The 18,160-nt window shown below is 40.1% G+C and overlaps 1 protein-coding gene across 2 annotated transcripts; it reads left to right on the top strand.

The window, feature by feature from the left end:
* Positions 1 to 598: 598 nt before the first annotated feature.
* Positions 599 to 15,981, top strand: YTHDF1 (YTH N6-methyladenosine RNA binding protein F1). 2 transcript variants are annotated; one of them, XM_064168068.1, is made up of 5 exons: positions 599 to 1,036; positions 1,458 to 1,482; positions 2,908 to 2,987; positions 7,936 to 9,539; positions 15,672 to 15,981. In XM_064168068.1, exons 1-4 carry the CDS (start codon positions 1,010 to 1,012, stop codon positions 9,508 to 9,510), a joined length of 1,707 nt encoding a protein of 568 aa, XP_064024138.1. In that variant the 5' UTR covers positions 599 to 1,009; the 3' UTR covers positions 9,511 to 9,539; positions 15,672 to 15,981. The 2 variants fall into 2 exon arrangements, with proteins under 2 accessions (XP_064024138.1, XP_064024139.1); XM_064168069.1 differs by having other exon boundaries at positions 601 to 1,036; positions 7,936 to 9,462.
* Positions 15,982 to 18,160: the final 2,179 nt, after the last annotated feature.

Raw genomic sequence — 18,160 nt, 5'->3', positions numbered from 1 at the left:
TTGTCTTACAGGTCTTTTCTGACCTAAGTGATTCTGTTGACTCTTATTTCCTCACTTTCCCCGGAAGGGTGCATGGCAGCGATAAGTCTCCCTGAATATCACTTGTTTACCTCTTGCCCCTCCTGAAATCAATAGGACGGGCCATGATTTCGCTCAGATCTTGCAAAACAGTATCTCGAATGTAAAGTTTATTGACCAAACCCCGATAGGAGCGCAGGGGGCCACCACCAGCCGGGCTGCTGGCAACCCTCTACCACAGGCTCCCCTCAGCTGCCCCCGCAGGCCCCAGGGCCGCACCTGCGCCGGCTGCGGAGTGGTGTGAAGGGGCCACGCGTGAGGCGGCAGGGCCGAGGGCGGGAGCAAGAAAGGTTGGCGTACAGCGTGGCGGAGGCAGGGCGAGGGGCAGGGGAAGCGCAGGCGGAGGCAGGGCGAGGGGAAGGGGAAGCGCAGCCGGAGGGGCCAAGGCGCGGGGAGGAGGCCGAGTGGCGCGCGGCTGCCCCTCAGCCCGCCCGCCCGCGCACGCGCAGCACGTTCCGCCGTTCCCCGCGCGCCTTCCTCCCCCTCCCCGCCTGCGCTTTCCCGGCGTGCCCCGCGCGCTCGGGGCGTTGACGTCACCGCAGCCCGGCGCCCGCCGCCATTGGAGTTCGAGGCTCCCGCTCCATCCCTCGCTGCGGCCCGACGGCGGCGGGCAAGGCCCGGGCGGTTCGGCCCGGGGGTATGTGAAGAGACGGGGCCAGCAGGGTGAAGCGAACTGCGGGACCGGTGTCGGTCTACTGTTCCCTGGGCTTCCTTTCCTACTCTGAGGAGACGCCGAGCGGCAGCGCGCACGCCAGCAGCCCCTTTCCCTTCCCTTCGGCCCTGGCCCCTTCCCCTCCCCGGCCGCCGCCTGAGGGGAGAGGCGCCGCAGCCGCCCCTCCGCCAGGCCCCGGAGCTCCGCGCAGCGCCGAGCGGGCCCTGCTTTTTCCCTCCGGCCCTCTCTGCTGAACCACGGCGGCCCTGTACATGAATTATGTCTGCCACAAGCGTTGACCCTCAGGTAAGCGGCGAAGCGAAGCGCGGGGCCTGCCTCCTCCCCAGCCGGGGGCGGGGGGTTTCTTTTGCAGGCCCGTACCTGTGTTTGGCCCGCGAGAGGATTTTTCTTCTCCCTCTTGGCTTCTTTAGAGATAAGTGTTTCTCATTAAGTTCCCCCGTGGGCACCACACGTTCTTACTGCCGTTCGAGAGCCGTGGCCATTTCTAAGGAAGGCCAAGGCGTAACGATACGTAAACCATGCTCCTCAGACACAGTTTAAGCAAGCTTTAATATGGTGTTAGCCATTTTTATGAGTCTTTTTTCCATCCTTAAAAGCTGCGTATTTTACAGTAGCGTTATAAGCTTTTTCCTAGAATTAACTTCATTTCTTCTCTTTTCTTTTTCTCTCTCTTCTCCCACTCAATCATATACCGTGGCTTCTCAAGAGACCGAAAGGACAGGATAATAAAGGTGAGGATCATGACGAGATCTGGTCGGTTAAGTCGTTACTGAAACAGATGAATTGCACAGGCACTCGTGGGTGAGCAGAAAGGTGTTGTTCCTAGTCCCTGTGGATAACATGTGGAACAAGGGACGTTGTCCTTTGTATCAAAAATAACATAAACTTACTCATCTAAGCTCACTTGCATCCAACTTAATGCTGCAGTTTACAGTGGGAAGGGCTATATGTTAGTGGTAAACATCATAATGCCTTCAGTTCTTTTAAACAGATTTCCACATGATGTCACCAAGATCTGCCTATTCAATATTTATTTTTGCATACTTTCTTATAGGCAACTGTTGACTGATGCATGTACTAGGTGTCTTATATAAACCTACACAATTATTTCCGGAATTGAAAATAAAAGTTCTGATAAGCCTTCTACCATAACTCCTCTGCTTCATTTGAGAGTGATTTTAATAACAAGTTATCTAAGAGAATACCTTGATTATTATTGGGTTGCTAATTAGTGTGTAACTGTTTAGGCCTGCAAACTAACAGTATTCAACTTGTAAATGCTTTCGAATATATCTTAACCTGCCTTAAAAATCCACCTCCTTCTAATTACAGGAAGTTTGACACTATTTTCTGTGCTCTTTTTCCCCATCCACTCTCCCTGATAAACTTTGCAGAAATACTATGGTAAATTGCAGCTGTGAAATTCCCAGATTTGTTTGTTGAACATCTGATTTTCTGTAGTGTTGTTTTGATTTTTCTTTAGCTGTCACTTAATGTGTTTAACCCTCTTTTCTTAAACTTGAAGCAAAGGAAATCATTTGAAGTGCCCTAAGGACAGTTTTAATTTGGTCTGTCTTTCACTAATGGCTTTTGATTGTGTTTCACATGTGAATTTGTGCTGAAGTAGCCCTTTACTTATGATAAATATGTCTGATTTATACATGAGAAAATGGAGACTTAAATTCTGCTGAAAAACATCAGAATATCAAGACACTTAGCAGCCATTATTTCATAGTTAAACGTGACCTCACCTAATCTTATTTTAGCCAACTTAATTTAAGCAGCAAGTAACAGATGCAGGGAGAACTGTGAATTAGTTTCTGAGAGTTCTAATTATGGACCAGAACAATGGATGTTGTTTCCCCAATATTTTTATACTAAATTAGCAAAAATTAGCATTTTTTGTTCATAATGAATTCTCAGGAGTTGTCTTTTCACTCCTGACTGTGGGATTTATTTGGTGTTTAAATTTGCTATCATTTAATAATAATGCATAAAATAATGCAAAGAGAAACCATTTACAGAGAAAAATGTTACCCCATGGTCTTGAACTGAGTCTTCATGCTGTGAAGAAGGAATAAAACATCAAAGGGTGGAATTCTTCACTGAAGTGCTTTAAAGCAGTGTTACAGCATGTTGTCACCTTCTTCTTCCAGTGCAAAATGGTTCATTACACCAGAAGGATACAGTTCACGACAACGATTTTGAACCTTACCTTTCTGGCCAGTCAAATCAGGTTAGTGTATTTTTAACTTAGGTTTGGGTTTGGTTTTTTCCCCTCTTTGGCATGTTGTTGGCACTTAATTCATGGGATTATGTTGAGGGAGCAAATTCCTTAAATAGAAATGGAAAAAGAAATGACTGGCATATTGTGTTACTTGCTAATACAACCAGCATTTGTGCTTACAAAGCTAAGATTACTCTGCATATCCGGATGGCCACAAGTGAAAATGAAGTTAATGCTCCAACTAGTGTCTGCTCATTGCTCCTCCTATTGCAGGTTATTGAGAGGGCTGAGCTGTGACAGACTATTTGATCTCAGGGTTCTTTGGTGGAGGAATTGCATGTGGGAGTTAGAAGGTTCTGCTTTTGGGCTCTCCTGATTTGTGCAATTTGTATAATTCTAGAAATTAACATAGTTGAATTTTGGTTTTGATGCTTCTAGGCAGCTTGTGGAGTTGTCCCACTTGATTTTTCCACTTCAGCAAATATTTGTTCTTTCCTGCCCTCTGAAATATCTGAAGAATTCAAGATACATTATTTTGAGACACTAATGTAAACTCTCAGTATAACCCAGTTCATTCTAACATACATCAAATCAACATCCATGACTTAAATGCCATTATCATTGAAAACAGCTTGAAGTTATTTTAGACTTTAACATTCAAATCTTTAAACTGAACAAAATGCATAGAAACTCAAGATACAAAATGCCATTTCAGAGGGAGACCTGCTGAGATACATGATTATTTCTTGGCAGAAAGGTTAAGTGTTATGTTTAAAAAGGGCAATTTAGAATTCAGCCTGAAGCTGCTAGATGCCACTGTTAATATTGGTGACATCACCGAGCTTGCTTGCAAAAGGAAATTATTCTATATGCTATAAAAAAATCTACCACATAATGTGCTGTTCTGCTTCATTTATGGAAACTGATTTAAAGTTGAACACCAGAGCAACCAGTATCAACTCATGTGCTCTGTGTTGATTGACTTTAGGGTGTGTTAAACATAATTGTTAGGGCAGATGGATGGAACTCTGACAAGCTTGTTTTGGATCATGGCTTCAAGAAGGGTGCAAACTTCAGCACAATACAGATATACTTGAGCTTGTTTCCATCCTGGAAAGCTATCTAGACAGCACTGTAGGAGTCAGGACAGGTGCTACATAACACAAACTGTGATCTCTGCACTGTGTGAGTTCCAGCTCCCTAGCCAAGCTTTAAACTTCATCTGCAGCATAGATGTGTCCTGCAGACTTGAGTGAAAATGATTAAGGGGAAACATTCCCTCTTCTCTGCAATTCATGTACTGTAGCAGATAGAAAAGCAGGAAACTTGGGGGAAAACAAAAGATTTCCTTTTATAATGCCAAATTAGTTTTGAAAGGAATGGAGGTTTGAAGGTTCCTCTAATGGTATGAAATTCTACTTTACCACATTTGTATGCAATTCTAGTGACTTAAACTCAAAATACTCTTTTCTAATGTGTAAGAAGCTGAACATGACAAAAATACAGATCAAACTATCACTTCATATGGAAAAAATGCAGACCTAAGTGTTACAGTTTAATTCTAGGAAGTTTGTCTAAGTGGTCAACAGGCCAAATTTTTATATTTAAATAGAAAAATTGCTCTGGCTATTAGAATTTCCATAACTCTAATAAAGTTTTCTCACATGAAAGTGTGACAGTTAGTTATGCTGTGGTGAGAAATTGGCATGCCACAAGAAACAATTGTGTAGGTTGTCTTACAGTTTTAACTGGAAAGTGACTGTGGCATTAATTAGGGCTGTGAGATTTTTGTACTGGAAACAACCATGTTTCTGAACAAAGCCTCATTATCTACTTAGATTGATTCAGCCCTTGAAAATGACTGTAAAATGCAAAAGACTTAAAAAGAAAGATGAGGAAACCAACTGGATATTTTAGAAAATCTTTAAGAAATGGAAAAAAACCCTCAGAAATTAAGCTCAGCTGACGCAACAATGTATTTGACATCAAAGATCAAATGTAGGTTGGCAATATTATGTTAATTTTGTCTTTCAAAAACCCAAATTAATTTTTAAAGTTAGTATTGAGCATTTTGTACAGTCAGTAAAATATAATTGTCTTCCTTCTTTCTGTTTCTAGGTAGTGGCTCTTTCTTTTTTTTTCCATAAGGTTTCTAGTATCCAAGTAGCAGTGGTTAATACAGGTCGGATTTGAGCTGTGAAAGTTTTGCATTATAAAGCACTTTTATGTGCAAAGGGAATTAAATGGAGTATTGGTGTACAAAGTTACTCTCCAAGCAAGAAAGACATCCCCCATGCACCTCATCCACAAACACAATCATTGAATGGTTTGGCTTGAAAGGGATTTAACTCCCTTGTCACGGCAGGGACATTTCCGACTAGACCAGGTTATAAGGCCCCATCCAACCTGGCTTTCAACACTTCCAAGCTCGGAGCTTCCACAACTTCTCTGAGCAACCTGTTTCAGTCCCTCACCACCCTCACAGGGAAAAATCTCTTTGTAATGTGTAATCTAAACCTAGCTTCTTCCAGTTGAAGCCATTACCTCATGCCCCATTGCTCCATGCCTTTGTAAAAGCGTCTGTCCAGCTATTCTGTAGGATCCCTTGAAATACTGGAAGGTTGCTTTAAGGTCTTCCTGGAGCCTTCAAGCTGAACAAACCCAACTCTTCCAGCTTTCTAAAGATTATTCATGAGTTCCAGGGAATTACTAGCAAGCAGCATGCCTTGGGAGAAAGGAGGATTCCCTTCCTCATTAGCAGAATGATTGGGTTGTCTTGTTCTTGGTTTCCTTTTTTTTTCAATGATAATAATAAAAAAAATATGAAGGGGGCAGAAAGATTAAGGTTGAGTTGGTTAAAGTCAGTGTTTTGCTGTTGTAGTGAACGACTTTAGGGTTTCTTTTACATACTGGCACAAAGCCAGTCAAAATAGATTGAATGTTTTGTGAAGATGTCTGCTGAAAGTTTCCTTTAATCTTCTTAGAAACCTTCTGGAAACTTTGCAGGCTGTGTGATGGGAGGTGACAGCCTCAGGAATCATCTAGAATCCCTTAGCAGAAAGATTTTGGGACAAAACACCTGCTTTGGCTAGGCTTACAGGATCATAGAATCATTCGGCTTATTCTTTCTGGTCTTAGTAAGTTCTAGATCTGTAGAATGTATGAACATAAATAATTCTTCAGAGATTTGTATGTTTCCTTTTCATCTGTATGTGTTTTTACATTTTCCTTATTGCTTCAGGATAAAATTCATAGTAATCTTGAAGTCAAGTCACTCAGAAAAATGATGGGTTTATATGCTAAATATTGATTATTTTAGTTTGGCAGTCTTAGAAATTTAATGCATTTTGGAAGCTCTTCTCATAGGAAGGTGGGTTGTGCACCTCTCATTGATGGTAGAATTTGCACCTGAATCAAGGCAGCAGGAACACTGAGATTATTTCTTTTGAATCACCAGCACTGGAGTCAGGCTTTTTAAATCTCAGAAGTGGTTACAGAACTCTATGTGAGTCTTGGAGGCGTTTTATGGGATCATTCTGTGTGTGAAAGGGAAGGATATTGAATTACTCTGACTGTGGTGTTTCACAGAAGGGAGTCATTGAAAAATGAGCAGTAAAACTCATTCTATCAGTTGTGTATTGTGCTTATCTTCAGCAAGGAGGGTTTGTGTTTTGGTGGATTTGGAGGTTTTTGTTTTTGTTCTGTGGGATTTTTTTTTACTTTATTTTTGGAATGAGCTGAGAAATAATTGATTTTTTTTGACAGGTGACTGAAGTTCCAGTGCAGTTTTGCTTATTTTGCAGCTATATTCTTTTTTCAAGTTTGAAATCTTGCAGCTTAAAAGAAATCTTGGTTCCTCTTCTTAAAATAGTCTTTCTCCATGAGTAAGGAAAAGGGAGCTGCTGTTTGACTCATTAACAGGAGATGTTGACCTTCTTCCCCCTCACTGGTAATTACAGTTGGAGTGTTGCTTTGGAAGGTCTCCAGTAGATATGCTTCAAGTTTATTTAAAGAGGAATAAAGCCTATTTTAGAATATTCTGGTTGTTCTTTTGCTTTGATGAAGATGAGAACGTACAGAATGCTGCAAAACGAGGGGTCGGCAGAATCATGAACAGCTTCTTAGCTTGAGATAAGGAGGAAAAGATTAAATTTGAGGGGGATCTGCTGGTTTTTACCCAGTCTGTTGTTTCATAGAGTAGAAAAGGTGGCCTGTGTTGAAGGACTATCAGAAAAAGTCTTGTACACTTGTAACTTTACTAGTGAGGGAGGAAGAGACTTTTGCCAAAGGCTGAGTAGGGTCTTTTTTCAGTGTGAATGGTACATAGCACATCATATTTCCATACAATAGTCTCCAGTACACCATCACCTTCAACTCAGCTTGTGTTATTGGGACTGCTTACATCAAACTTGGGTTGCTGCTTAGTAATATGTCTGTCTTCCTGTGTGTCAGAAGTAGTTTTTGAATGTTTTACCACTTCAGATCTATTTTGCCCCTCAAAATTCCAGTATGAGGACTGTAATTGTATTTGTTGTTGAATGTTTTCTCATATCAATTTAATCTAAAATTTCTCCCATATAGTGATCTAAAAATGTTCCTTATGGGAGTTCCGAGAGACACAAATTAGATTGTTATATAAATTCCTTGTAATATTTTTGGCTATTGGTAGATTAAATAATTTTAGAAGCAGCCACTAAACACCCTTAGTAATATTACTGAATTCGTGTGGTTTCAGAGTCTCAAATGCTAACCCACATTGTGAGCCACTGGTGCTGGAGTGTGTTAGAAATGCTCTGATCCTGTAGTTTAGCCCTGAATCTCTCTTGGAGTGAGAACTAAGATCTGTAGTTAGAACATAGTTTACCTTCTCTATTTCGTGATGAAGAGTGGTGGGGTTATTTATAAATGAAGAGGGGTTTATATCTAAAGTTCCCTTTTTTTTTTCTGTCTTTAACAGAACAATAGCTACCCATCAATGACTGATCCCTATCTGTCCAGTTATTATCCACCATCTATTGGGTTCCCTTATTCTCTCAGTGAAGCACCGTGGTCTACAGGAGGAGATCCTCCTATCCCATATCTCACCACCTATGGACAACTCAGTAACGGAGATCATCATTTTATGCACGATGCTGTTTTTGGACAGCCTGGGGGGCTGGGAAATAACATCTACCAGCACCGGTTTAACTTCTTCCCTGAAAATCCTGCCTTCTCAGCTTGGGGAACGAGTGGATCCCAAGGACAGCAAACTCAAAGTTCAGCCTATGGGAGCAGTTACAGCTACCCACCTAGTTCACTGGGTGGTACCATTGTGGATGGACAAACAGGATTTCATAATGATACATTAAATAAAGCTCCTGGAATGAACAGTATTGAACAGGGAATGGTTGGACTCAAGATTGGTGGAGATGTTACAACTTCAGCGGTGAAAACAGTAGGGTCTGTTGTCAACAGTGCTGGGATGACAGGTGCCCTCTCTGGTAACGGTGGATCTAATGTAAACTTGCCAGTGTCTAAACCAACCTCCTGGGCTGCTATAGCTAGCAAGCCTGCAAAACCACAGCCTAAAATGAAATCAAAAACTGGACCTGTAATTGGGGGAGCATTGCCTCCTCCACCTATAAAGCATAATATGGACATAGGGACTTGGGACAATAAGGGTCCCGTGACAAAAGTCCCTGCCCCCCAACAGATACCTTCTCCTCAGTCTGTTCCACAGCCACAACAACAAATTGTTCAGCCTGTTCCAACTCAGCCTCCTCCATTGACTCAGCCTCAGTATCAGACCCCTCAGCAGGCACCCCAAAACCGCTGGGTAGCTCCTCGCAACAGGAATGCAGCTTTTGGCCAAAGCGGAGGAACTGGTAACGACAGCAGCTCATCTGGCAGCACCCAGCCCAACCCTCTTCCAAGTGGCGAGTCCCATCCTGTCCTTGAAAAACTGAAAGCTGCTCACAGCTATAACCCTAAAGATTTTGAATGGAACCTTAAAAATGGACGTGTGTTCATAATCAAGAGCTATTCTGAGGATGATATTCATCGTTCCATTAAGTATTCTATTTGGTGTAGTACAGAACATGGCAACAAACGCCTGGACAGTGCTTTTCGCTCCATGAATAGCAAGGGTCCAGTCTACTTGCTGTTCAGTGTCAATGGCAGTGGACACTTCTGTGGAGTAGCAGAGATGAAATCACCTGTGGACTACGGCACCAGTGCAGGTGTCTGGTCTCAGGACAAGTGGAAGGGGAAATTTGATGTCAAGTGGATCTTTGTGAAGGATGTGCCCAACAACCAGCTCCGACACATCAGGCTGGAGAACAATGACAACAAACCCGTTACAAACTCCCGTGACACACAGGAGGTGCCCTTAGAAAAAGCAAAACAAGTGCTTAAAATTATTGCTACTTACAAGCACACAACCTCCATCTTTGATGACTTTTCTCATTATGAAAAGCGCCAGGAAGAGGAGGAGGTGGTGCGGAAGGTAAACTTGTTAAAACATTTATTTTATACACAGATATGGGGAAAATGAAATGTGGAGGCTGCTGTGGTGGAGAAAATGTAAGTAGGAGTTTGAAATGTTTTTTAATACATCACAGCTTGATGGTCCTGTGTGTGTTTAACAACACAGAAAACAAACTGACGCTTATTTGTGTGACAGTTTACTAGATAATGAAAACAGAAAGGTAAAGGGCATTATGTCAATTTTTGGGGGAGTTTGTTGGGGTTTTTTTTATCTTAAGATGATGAATCAGCTAGGGAATGGTTTCTGTTTCAGAACTGGGTTCTACCTGTGATTGCCACGTAAGTTTTTTTGCCTTAAATATAGGGTGTTTCAAGACTGTTTGACTGGAACTGGGCTATCAAAATTGATACCTATATTAGTATTTGAAATCTCTAAACCATTTTGAAGAACGAGAAGCCTGATCTTGTCCAGTCGATCTCTTTGGAAAAGAAAGAGTTGCATAAAGTTGCTGGAATTGTGCTAGGAAGGTGCATTACTGCTGCTGTCTTATTTGAGTGAATAAAAGTTCTCCGGTTCCCAGGTCTAATCTGTGTACTACATCTTGAAAGGAAGTTCTGAGCCAAGATGTAGTAAGAGAGATTTGGGCAGTAGCTAAAGATGTAGTAAGAGATTTGGGTGGTAACTGGGAAAGTGTAGTAAAAACTTTTATATGTTTTCATGTCTCTTAAGTCTATCCTAAGACATACCTCTCCCTGTCCATCCCATGATCTGTTCCAGGAATGCCTTTCTCTATTCAGGAAGTCTTGAAGTCATGGACTGACAAACTACTAGGTGTTGGGTTGTGTAATTACTAGCTGATTTACACTTCAAGTTGCTTGATAATGTTTGGTAGACTTTTTTGTGTAGTATTTCCAATCAGGCATTTATTGACAGGCCTGTTTAGTGCAGCTCATATTTTGCGTCATATTGGTTTTGAAGCAAAGACTTAATGCATGTTCCTGAAGCTTAAATTGAAGTTGCTATTTTAAAGGTTTTATTGCCATTTAAAAGTGCAGGTAAAATTACTTTAAACTCTCTTGACAGAATGTACCCTTAAAATATGAGAGGAAAGGAGGTCAGTGTCTGAAGAACTTCTTAGCTCAGCTTTTCCTAGCCATAACTTATGATGTGTGTAGCATGGCTCAGCACAGCAGGGAAGGAGAGCTTCACAACTGAAGTGTTTCTCGTGTACTCCCTGTGGGGTTCCACAAGCCAAAACCTAAAAGCTTTCATTTCACCACTTTGTTCCTTCAGCAGACAATTAGCAATTCAATATTTAATGTGACCCGTATCTTGAGAGGTATTTCCTTTGGAGATAGAGTAAGGTCTGAGTTCCGTTGCCAAGCATTTGCAGTGCATGTGGGCATCATTGATTGGTTTTTGGTTTGGGTTTTTTTGAGTGCTGAGTGTCTCTGTGATTTGCTTCCAGGTATGGAGAGGAGAATGTGAGTGTTTAAGGAGTGATTGCTGGGAAAGTGATGGGAGATCTCATCTGGAACAGTTAACTTACTGGCCTGAGGAACACCTAATGGCTGCTTCCAAAACACTCAACTCCTTGGCTTTGTGGTAGCACAGGGGCCTGATGTCAAACACGGGGCTGATCCTGCTTTGGGTTGTTTTACCACACACAGCTCAGGTGCTGATAGACTATTTTTGCCCAGCTCACTGTTTTGTAACTACGAGTTTTTCAAAACAATACTTATTTTCTTTTTTTTCCTGCTTAATCTATAACTGAGGGTCTAGATTGTGTGACACATTCTGAAAATGAACTCTGAAGTCTAATATAAGATTTATTTGATTGCTCTGAATAGCTCAGAAAATGGGACAATATACAAACAGTTGGGAGTCAGATACTAGTGCTAGAGAGGTAAAGCAGATCAGCAGTGAGGAATGAAGACTAAAAGAATTTTAGAAGTGCAGCTGATTGCTTAGAAGAGTTCCTTTGCAGGATATGCACACACTTGAACTGTTGAGAAGTTTGTGCTGTGGAAGTTGAAGCCTTCCTGTTACACCAAGTTAACCATCTTCCTATCACAGTGGTTTTTGAAGACACTGTCATTTAAGTTACCTTACAACCTAACTGACGTTTTCAGGTGGTTGGTTCTGTTTGTGTCATCTTAACTGTTGTCAGGTTGCTGAGTTTTATTCATTATACTCTATTTGGCACTAAAATTACTCATAGAAGTTTTGTGTTTCCATTTTGTCACTGTTGTGATTGGAAAAGGGCTAGAATTCTTTAAAATCTCATGCTCAGATCAAATTCTTTAACTTCAGATACACACAAATATTTAGTAGGGAAGAATACTTCCATGTCATCTGTGTGTTGCATCCACTGGCACTTCAGCTCTTCTTTTGAGCTGGCTGCAGTTTATTGCCACAAAGTGTGTCCTTTACTGACATATGCAGAGGAAACTCCAGTGTGTGCTCTTAAGTTCAACTGACCCAGGAACCTCTGTTAACACCAGATCATCAATTGAGGATTTGGCAGGTTTAATGCTGGATGAAATTCATTAAAGTGCCAAAGATTCATCACTGCTGCCAGCACTGCTTAAGGACTGTGTCATCATCTAGAATTGAGAGAAGATTTGTTCCTGCTGGAATGTTAAGTCCAGCATTTGATTTGCCACAGTAATAAACTATTTAAGCCCAGTCTGATGACCCAGAACCTGGGAAAGGAGCAATAAAAGGATCTTGGCTTCTGGAACGAAATAGGAAAAGAGTGGCATGAAATCTCTCCAGACCTTCCTCCCCGTGTTTCTCAGTCAGCTTCCAGGGTGACTGCAGTGTCCACAAGGAGAGAAACTTGAGTGATAAAATGTCAGGCTCTTGGGAGCTGAAAATGTTGCAACATAGAAGAGAGTTCCTAGGAAAGAAACTGAATGTAATGTGAGAATATTGTTAACAGTCCCTAGAAACATGCGTGAGTTGTCGTTACAAAGTTGTCTTCTAAAATTGAAAAGCTTGCAAAGAAAATACACTTGTTGCAGATTTTGTCTTTTTATTTGAATCTCATGAGAGGACAGACAGGTCGATCTGCTGAAGTAGCTTGTCTTCACAGGTCTGTATTTGACTAGATGGTCACAGTGACAGTGCAGGTGGCTGAGCTGTCACCTCTGATCTATGTCAAGCTGCTCAGGTATTCCAAGCTCTACACCTTGACTTCGTGCTGAAACAAGTGCAGACTTATACCTCAGAAAGCTCTCAAATCACCAAACTTCCCATTTCTCTTTTTGGGTGATGGAACACTGCAAAGTGTTAGTGCATAGTACTCCCTTTCTGCCTGGCACTGTGTGGGTATTTATTCCCTTGCACTATGCTTTCTGTGGACACATTCATGGATGCAGAACATTTAAGGCAGGAGTACTGTCATTGTCCTTCCATCAAACCAGTTAAAACCATTTCTATTTTAAAATTAATACCAATTGATTTTCCTGCTGTGAAGATAGCTTTATATTTGTATTGGAAGATTAATGCGTCCATTCCACTGAACTTAACAAATGAAGCTCAGAAGAAAGGTTGATAGCTACTTCAGACTGAGGTGAAGGGAACAGAAGTTTGTCTCCAAAATGGAAGCTTCTGCAGGGTTTGTGAATACTCATTTTCCCTATGCCTGAGGATTAGATATAATTATGTCGTGAAGGAGAAATGTTCAGCAGGAAGCTCCCCTGTGAGATACCAGAGAGTTCTCCTGGAGAAGAAACTATGAAGGCTCAGGATGGATCTTCAGCACAAAAACAAGCAAAGTGTTGCTAGTTTCATGCAGAGCTGCTTGTTCTTGCTTGCAGTAATGCTAATAATATAAAGAGGAGAATTTGATTAGAGCTGAAAAGCAGCCATGCTCAGGAGCACAAAGAACTGTTCCATCAGTTTCCTCCCCGTCACTTTATGTGATTTCAGATGCTTTTTTAAAAGCAAGATTCAGATCAGTCCCCAAGAGAGAAAGCAAGCAGCAAGGTAAGAGGAACTGCTTAGTAATTTACTCAGTAAATGGTGCTTTTTACTGAATTACAAAGCCTGAGCTGAGTCTTGAATGTATGAGCAGATTTTTACATGAAGTCTCAGTTACTGGCCTGTCTTCCAGTTGTGTGGTACTAGGCCATGAGAATGGAAAACTGTTTTTAAAGGGAAGTGGAATTACGAGGGGCAGTGGATAACCCCATAGAAAACAAACACTCCATGATATAAAGTGGCAGAGGGAAAGAACAGACTGATGAGTTTGGTAGGACAGTGAGGCAGAGCACAGGGATTTGCAACCTTAGAAATGGAAGTGGGTGGAATGATTAGTTTTTAGGAAATCTGAAAATGGAGTTGATACAATTCAATTCTAGATTCTTGTAACCACCTTTTGTTTGAAATGGCAAGCAGCCAAAAGTTCTTTTCATTAAGAACATATAACACCTAATAGGTTCTGTTACTCTGCCCCTAAGAAATGACTTTCATTGACAGTTCCTCCTAAGTCAGCAGTTAAAAGCTATGAGGAATATAGATTTTTTTTTTTTAAGCAAATTGTATCATTTTACATGGTCTGTTAGGTTGGTCTGGTAAAAATTTGTCTGTCTTTTGCTTCTAAGTCAGAGGTTGCAAATTTATACCATACTTTGTTGACTTCATTTTATAATGAAAATTGAAATATTAATGTTATTCTGCCTGGAGGCAAAAATCAATATATTCCATTTTAAAGGTCTCATTTAATTTTATGCTGTGACCAGCTGAAGCAGCAAGTACAGTTTGTTGTGTTTCTGGTCTTGGGTATATTTGCAGATAAACTTTGTGCCACAACAGAAACAACTCTGAGATGAGTTTTACACACATTCCACAAAACAAGTGAAATTTGAAGGCGTTAGTCTAGGAGTTGGCTGTTGTTTACACTTAGGCTGTCCACAATCTCCTTGCTTGAAATAGGATTTGGTGCCATACTGATACATTTCAGTACAATACACAAAGTCTTTACCTTCCAGCTTTGCTCATTGCAGTCTGGGATTAAATGGGAAACAGCAAAGACTGAACTCTTAGTCTGTGTGGGAAAAATACACTGACCCAAAGATACAGCAGCTTATTTTAGTCAAGTTGTCCTGATCTCTCCTGTCTATTCTACATCTTAGGAGCTTGTGAAACAGTTACTGATAATGTCCCTCTTTTTCATTATTCCATTGCACATCTTTTAAGCCCTGTGCAGAAGCTCTGTTACAAATCATGGAAGCAGAGGCATGACTGCTGCTGGGAGTGCACAGGTTAGCTCAGTGAAGACTTAGAGCAGTTGAGAGATGCCTGTAGGTGTCTCTTAGTTTGTGTGTCCAGTATCTGTTCTTAGCAGAGATTTTTGAGAGACTTCAGAGACCCTACTGGCTTCTGTACTAGAAAGCCTTCAGAAATTCTGGGGTTTTGCAGTCTGGTTGTGCTGATTTTTATCAGACTATGCAGAATCAGAACTTTTCTTCCACCTGATGATGTATATATATTTTTTTTTCTTATCCCTTGACTTGTTGAGTATCTCACAGCCTCCCAGAACAGTTAAGGATGGATTCAGAACAGCTCAAATCCCTACTTCTAGTGAATGTGGATAAACTCCAAAGTCACAGAATCCTAGAATGGTTTGCGTGGGAAGGGAACTTAAAGATTACCTAGTTCTAACCTCCTTACAATGAACAGGGTCACCTTTCACTAGAGTGCTTTAAAATTATGCCAGTTCTGTGCATCTTCTTTTCATAGAGTTCACCAGTCCACCATCTTCTTCCCGTGGTGTTAGCCAGTCACAGAATAATTAAGGTTGGAAAAAAAAATTTTAAGATGATCAAGTCCAACTGTAAAATCCACCACCTCCTTCCTGTGGAGTTCACCAATCTACCATCCCCTTGCATTGGTCATGCTCCTGCTGCAGCAGCTGAAATAGTCCAGAAATCAGAGTATTGCAGGCCCTGTTTCTGCCTAAGAGTGCTGCTGATTCCCTCCTTCCCTTGCTGTGACCATCTGCTGTCAGTTTGAAGTTACTGTGCAGCTCTTCCACTTGAAGCTGCACTCAAGCTCTGAAATCCTTGGATTTGTCAGGTGTATCCACTCTTTCCAAAACACAGCAGTGAGGTTTTACCCAAGGGTATCATTATCTGGGGTCACTTGAGTGCTGTTGCACCACTTCACAACTAAAGGAGTTAACATATTTTAACTTGTAACTTCTTTTTTTCTCGTTGCAGGAACGTCAGAATCGAAACAAACAATAAGAATAAACATACCCAGTTTGATAGATATACTAGAACTGATATCAAATTCGACTCTGAGAAACAAGATTGAAAGTCTGCTGGTGCTGTATACTGGCATCAGGACAGACTAAAGCTTTCAGCTCCAATATATCTTCTCGTGCAGGGAAATTAAGTTCTTGCATCTTTAAGTACATTGTAGTTTATTTTTGCCCAAGTGGATCTGCATTAATTTGTATCTTCTTTTTTTTCTATGTACAATTCTGTAGAAACCATTAATAAAAGTGTGTCTGGTTTTATTTTTTAAGTTGCTAAACAGTTCTATTAACCTAATGTGGACCTATACATGAGCATACTCAAGTGTCAGTGCTTCCCAAAGGCTTTATTTTGGCACAAATTTGTGTTCCTAGTCAGAATAAGAGATTATGGAGAACACATCACAAATCATGCTTTATCCTCCTCTCTCTCAACCTGTGGGCTTTTTTTGTTAACCCTTCCTGGCAAAAGTCAGAAATTGTCTGATTTATTTAATTAAACACCAAACATTATTTTTTTTATTATTCTTTTTTTTTTGTATTTGAAAAAACAACTTCAGAGATTGTCTGATTTAATTAAACATCAAACATCAATTTGTTTTATTCTTTTTTTTGTTGTATTTGAAAAACCAACTTTTGAGATGTTGCATTTCAGAAATTGTCTGATTTAATTATACATCAAACATTGATTTTTGTTTGATTATTCTTTTTTTTTGTATTTGAAAAACCAACTTCTGAGATACTGCACTTCAGAAATTGTCTGATTTAATTAAACACCAAACATCAATGTTTTATATTACTCTTTTTTTGTATTTGAAAAACCAACTGGTGAGATATTACATTTCAGAAATGCTCTTAATTAAACACCAATGATTGATTTTTTTTTTTTACATTACTCTTTTTTTTTTTAATTTGAAAAACCAACTTTTGAAATCTTACATTTCAGATATTGTCTAATTAACCACCAAGCATCAATTTGTTTGTTTTTGGGTTTCTTTTTCTAGTTGAAAAACCAACTTTTGAGATGCTACATTTCAGAATTGGTCTGATTTAATTAAACACCAAACATTGATCTGTTTGTTTTTTTTTTTTTATTATATGAAAAAAAAACAACTTTGGCGATAACTACACTTCAGAAATTGATTTAATTAAAACACCAAACACTTTGTGGTTTTTTTTTTAGTTATTATTTTTGAAATTTGAATTTTTGAAATTTGAATTTTTGAAATTTGAATTTTTGAAATTAAAACCCCTCAATTTGATCCTTTTGTGCAGCTGCTTTTTGGTTGTGTTTCATTTTTGTTTTGGGCCTCTTTGATTTAGCTGTAAAATCACACTTTGGCAAACTGCCCATGCGCCACGTTGAGATGTGGGGTGTTACTGTTTTTTTCTTTCCTGTCTAGTAGAAAAATCATTGTCAGTGAAATTGTTTCTTTGGGGGGGAAAAGAAGAAAAAAAAAAAAAGATAAAAAAAATGAAAAAAAAAAGGGGGTGGGGAGGGAATCTTTTTCCCTTCCACATTCTGTTGAGCAGTGCTTCAGTGTGCATCTGTTACCCTACATGTCCTGCCGAGGGCAAGCGAGGTGCTTTCCTCTCAGCCAGAATTCTGCTTTATGGTTTTTGTAGCTTAATGAAATAAATGATGTGATGCTATCAACATTGCAGGGGGGTTTCTTTTCTTTTTCCTTTGCCTTTTTGGTTTTTTTTTTCCTTGTTGGCTGAATGTTTAAACCTGTTTCAGCTTTCAGGTGTTATTAGTTAATTGCAGATCACCTTTAATCCTTCCCTTCATTATTCCCACTCCCCTCCCAAACCCTAATGCCATTTTTTTTATACCAATAACGCTGAGCTTTAACGTAGGAACTAATAGTATGGATAATATGATGGATTATGCCTCAGATGTTTAAAATTGACAGTGTGTATGTCTTAATTTTTTTTTGTTGGTTTTTTTTTTTTGCTGTTGGATGAGTAAAGAAGAAAAAAAAAAAAAACAAACAAAAAACCCCCAACCTCTTTTAAGAAACTGAATTTGCTGTCATGTTTTTTGTGGAGTGAGGGGACCGTCGGAGAACCTGTCACCAACTGGAGTTCCAATTAAGCATGGAAATGGTGCTCATGTCCGCTGCTCTAGCACACTGAATCTGCACGTTGTTTATTGTAGAGGATCTTTTACTATATTAGGAAGCAAGTATCTTTGGATTACTATTTACTCCAAAAGGACCTCCAATTTAAATAAAATTTAATCTGTATCATTTAGACTTGTATTTAGAACGTATAACTCTTGTCTCTGAACTGTTACTGCCTGTAAGGGGTAATGGACAGCATCAGATTAACTTTTTCCTCTAGGAGAATACAAGCCTTAATAAACAATACATATTTAGCAAGTTTGATGTCATTTTCCTTTTTTTCCTCCCCTCCCCTGCTTTCAGTTGTCTTCCTTTGTAGTAGTCT

This window comes from Pogoniulus pusillus, chromosome 29 (assembly GCF_015220805.1).
Source record: "Pogoniulus pusillus isolate bPogPus1 chromosome 29, bPogPus1.pri, whole genome shotgun sequence".
In the NCBI taxonomy this organism is placed as follows: Eukaryota; Metazoa; Chordata; class Aves; order Piciformes; family Lybiidae; genus Pogoniulus; species Pogoniulus pusillus.
Note: the sequence above shows the minus strand (reverse complement) of the source record. Positions and strands in the feature narration are given on the sequence as shown.

Excerpts from the sequence above, each read along its gene's own strand:
- YTHDF1 (XM_064168068.1), top strand. The coding sequence starts at position 1,010 with ATGTCTGCCACAAGCGTTGACCCTCAG. Across the intron at positions 1,483-2,907 it reads GAAAGGACAGGATAATAAAG|TGCAAAATGGTTCATTACAC; the intron begins GTGAGGATCATG and ends TTCTTCTTCCAG. Across the intron at positions 2,988-7,935 it reads TTTCTGGCCAGTCAAATCAG|AACAATAGCTACCCATCAAT; the intron begins GTTAGTGTATTT and ends TGTCTTTAACAG.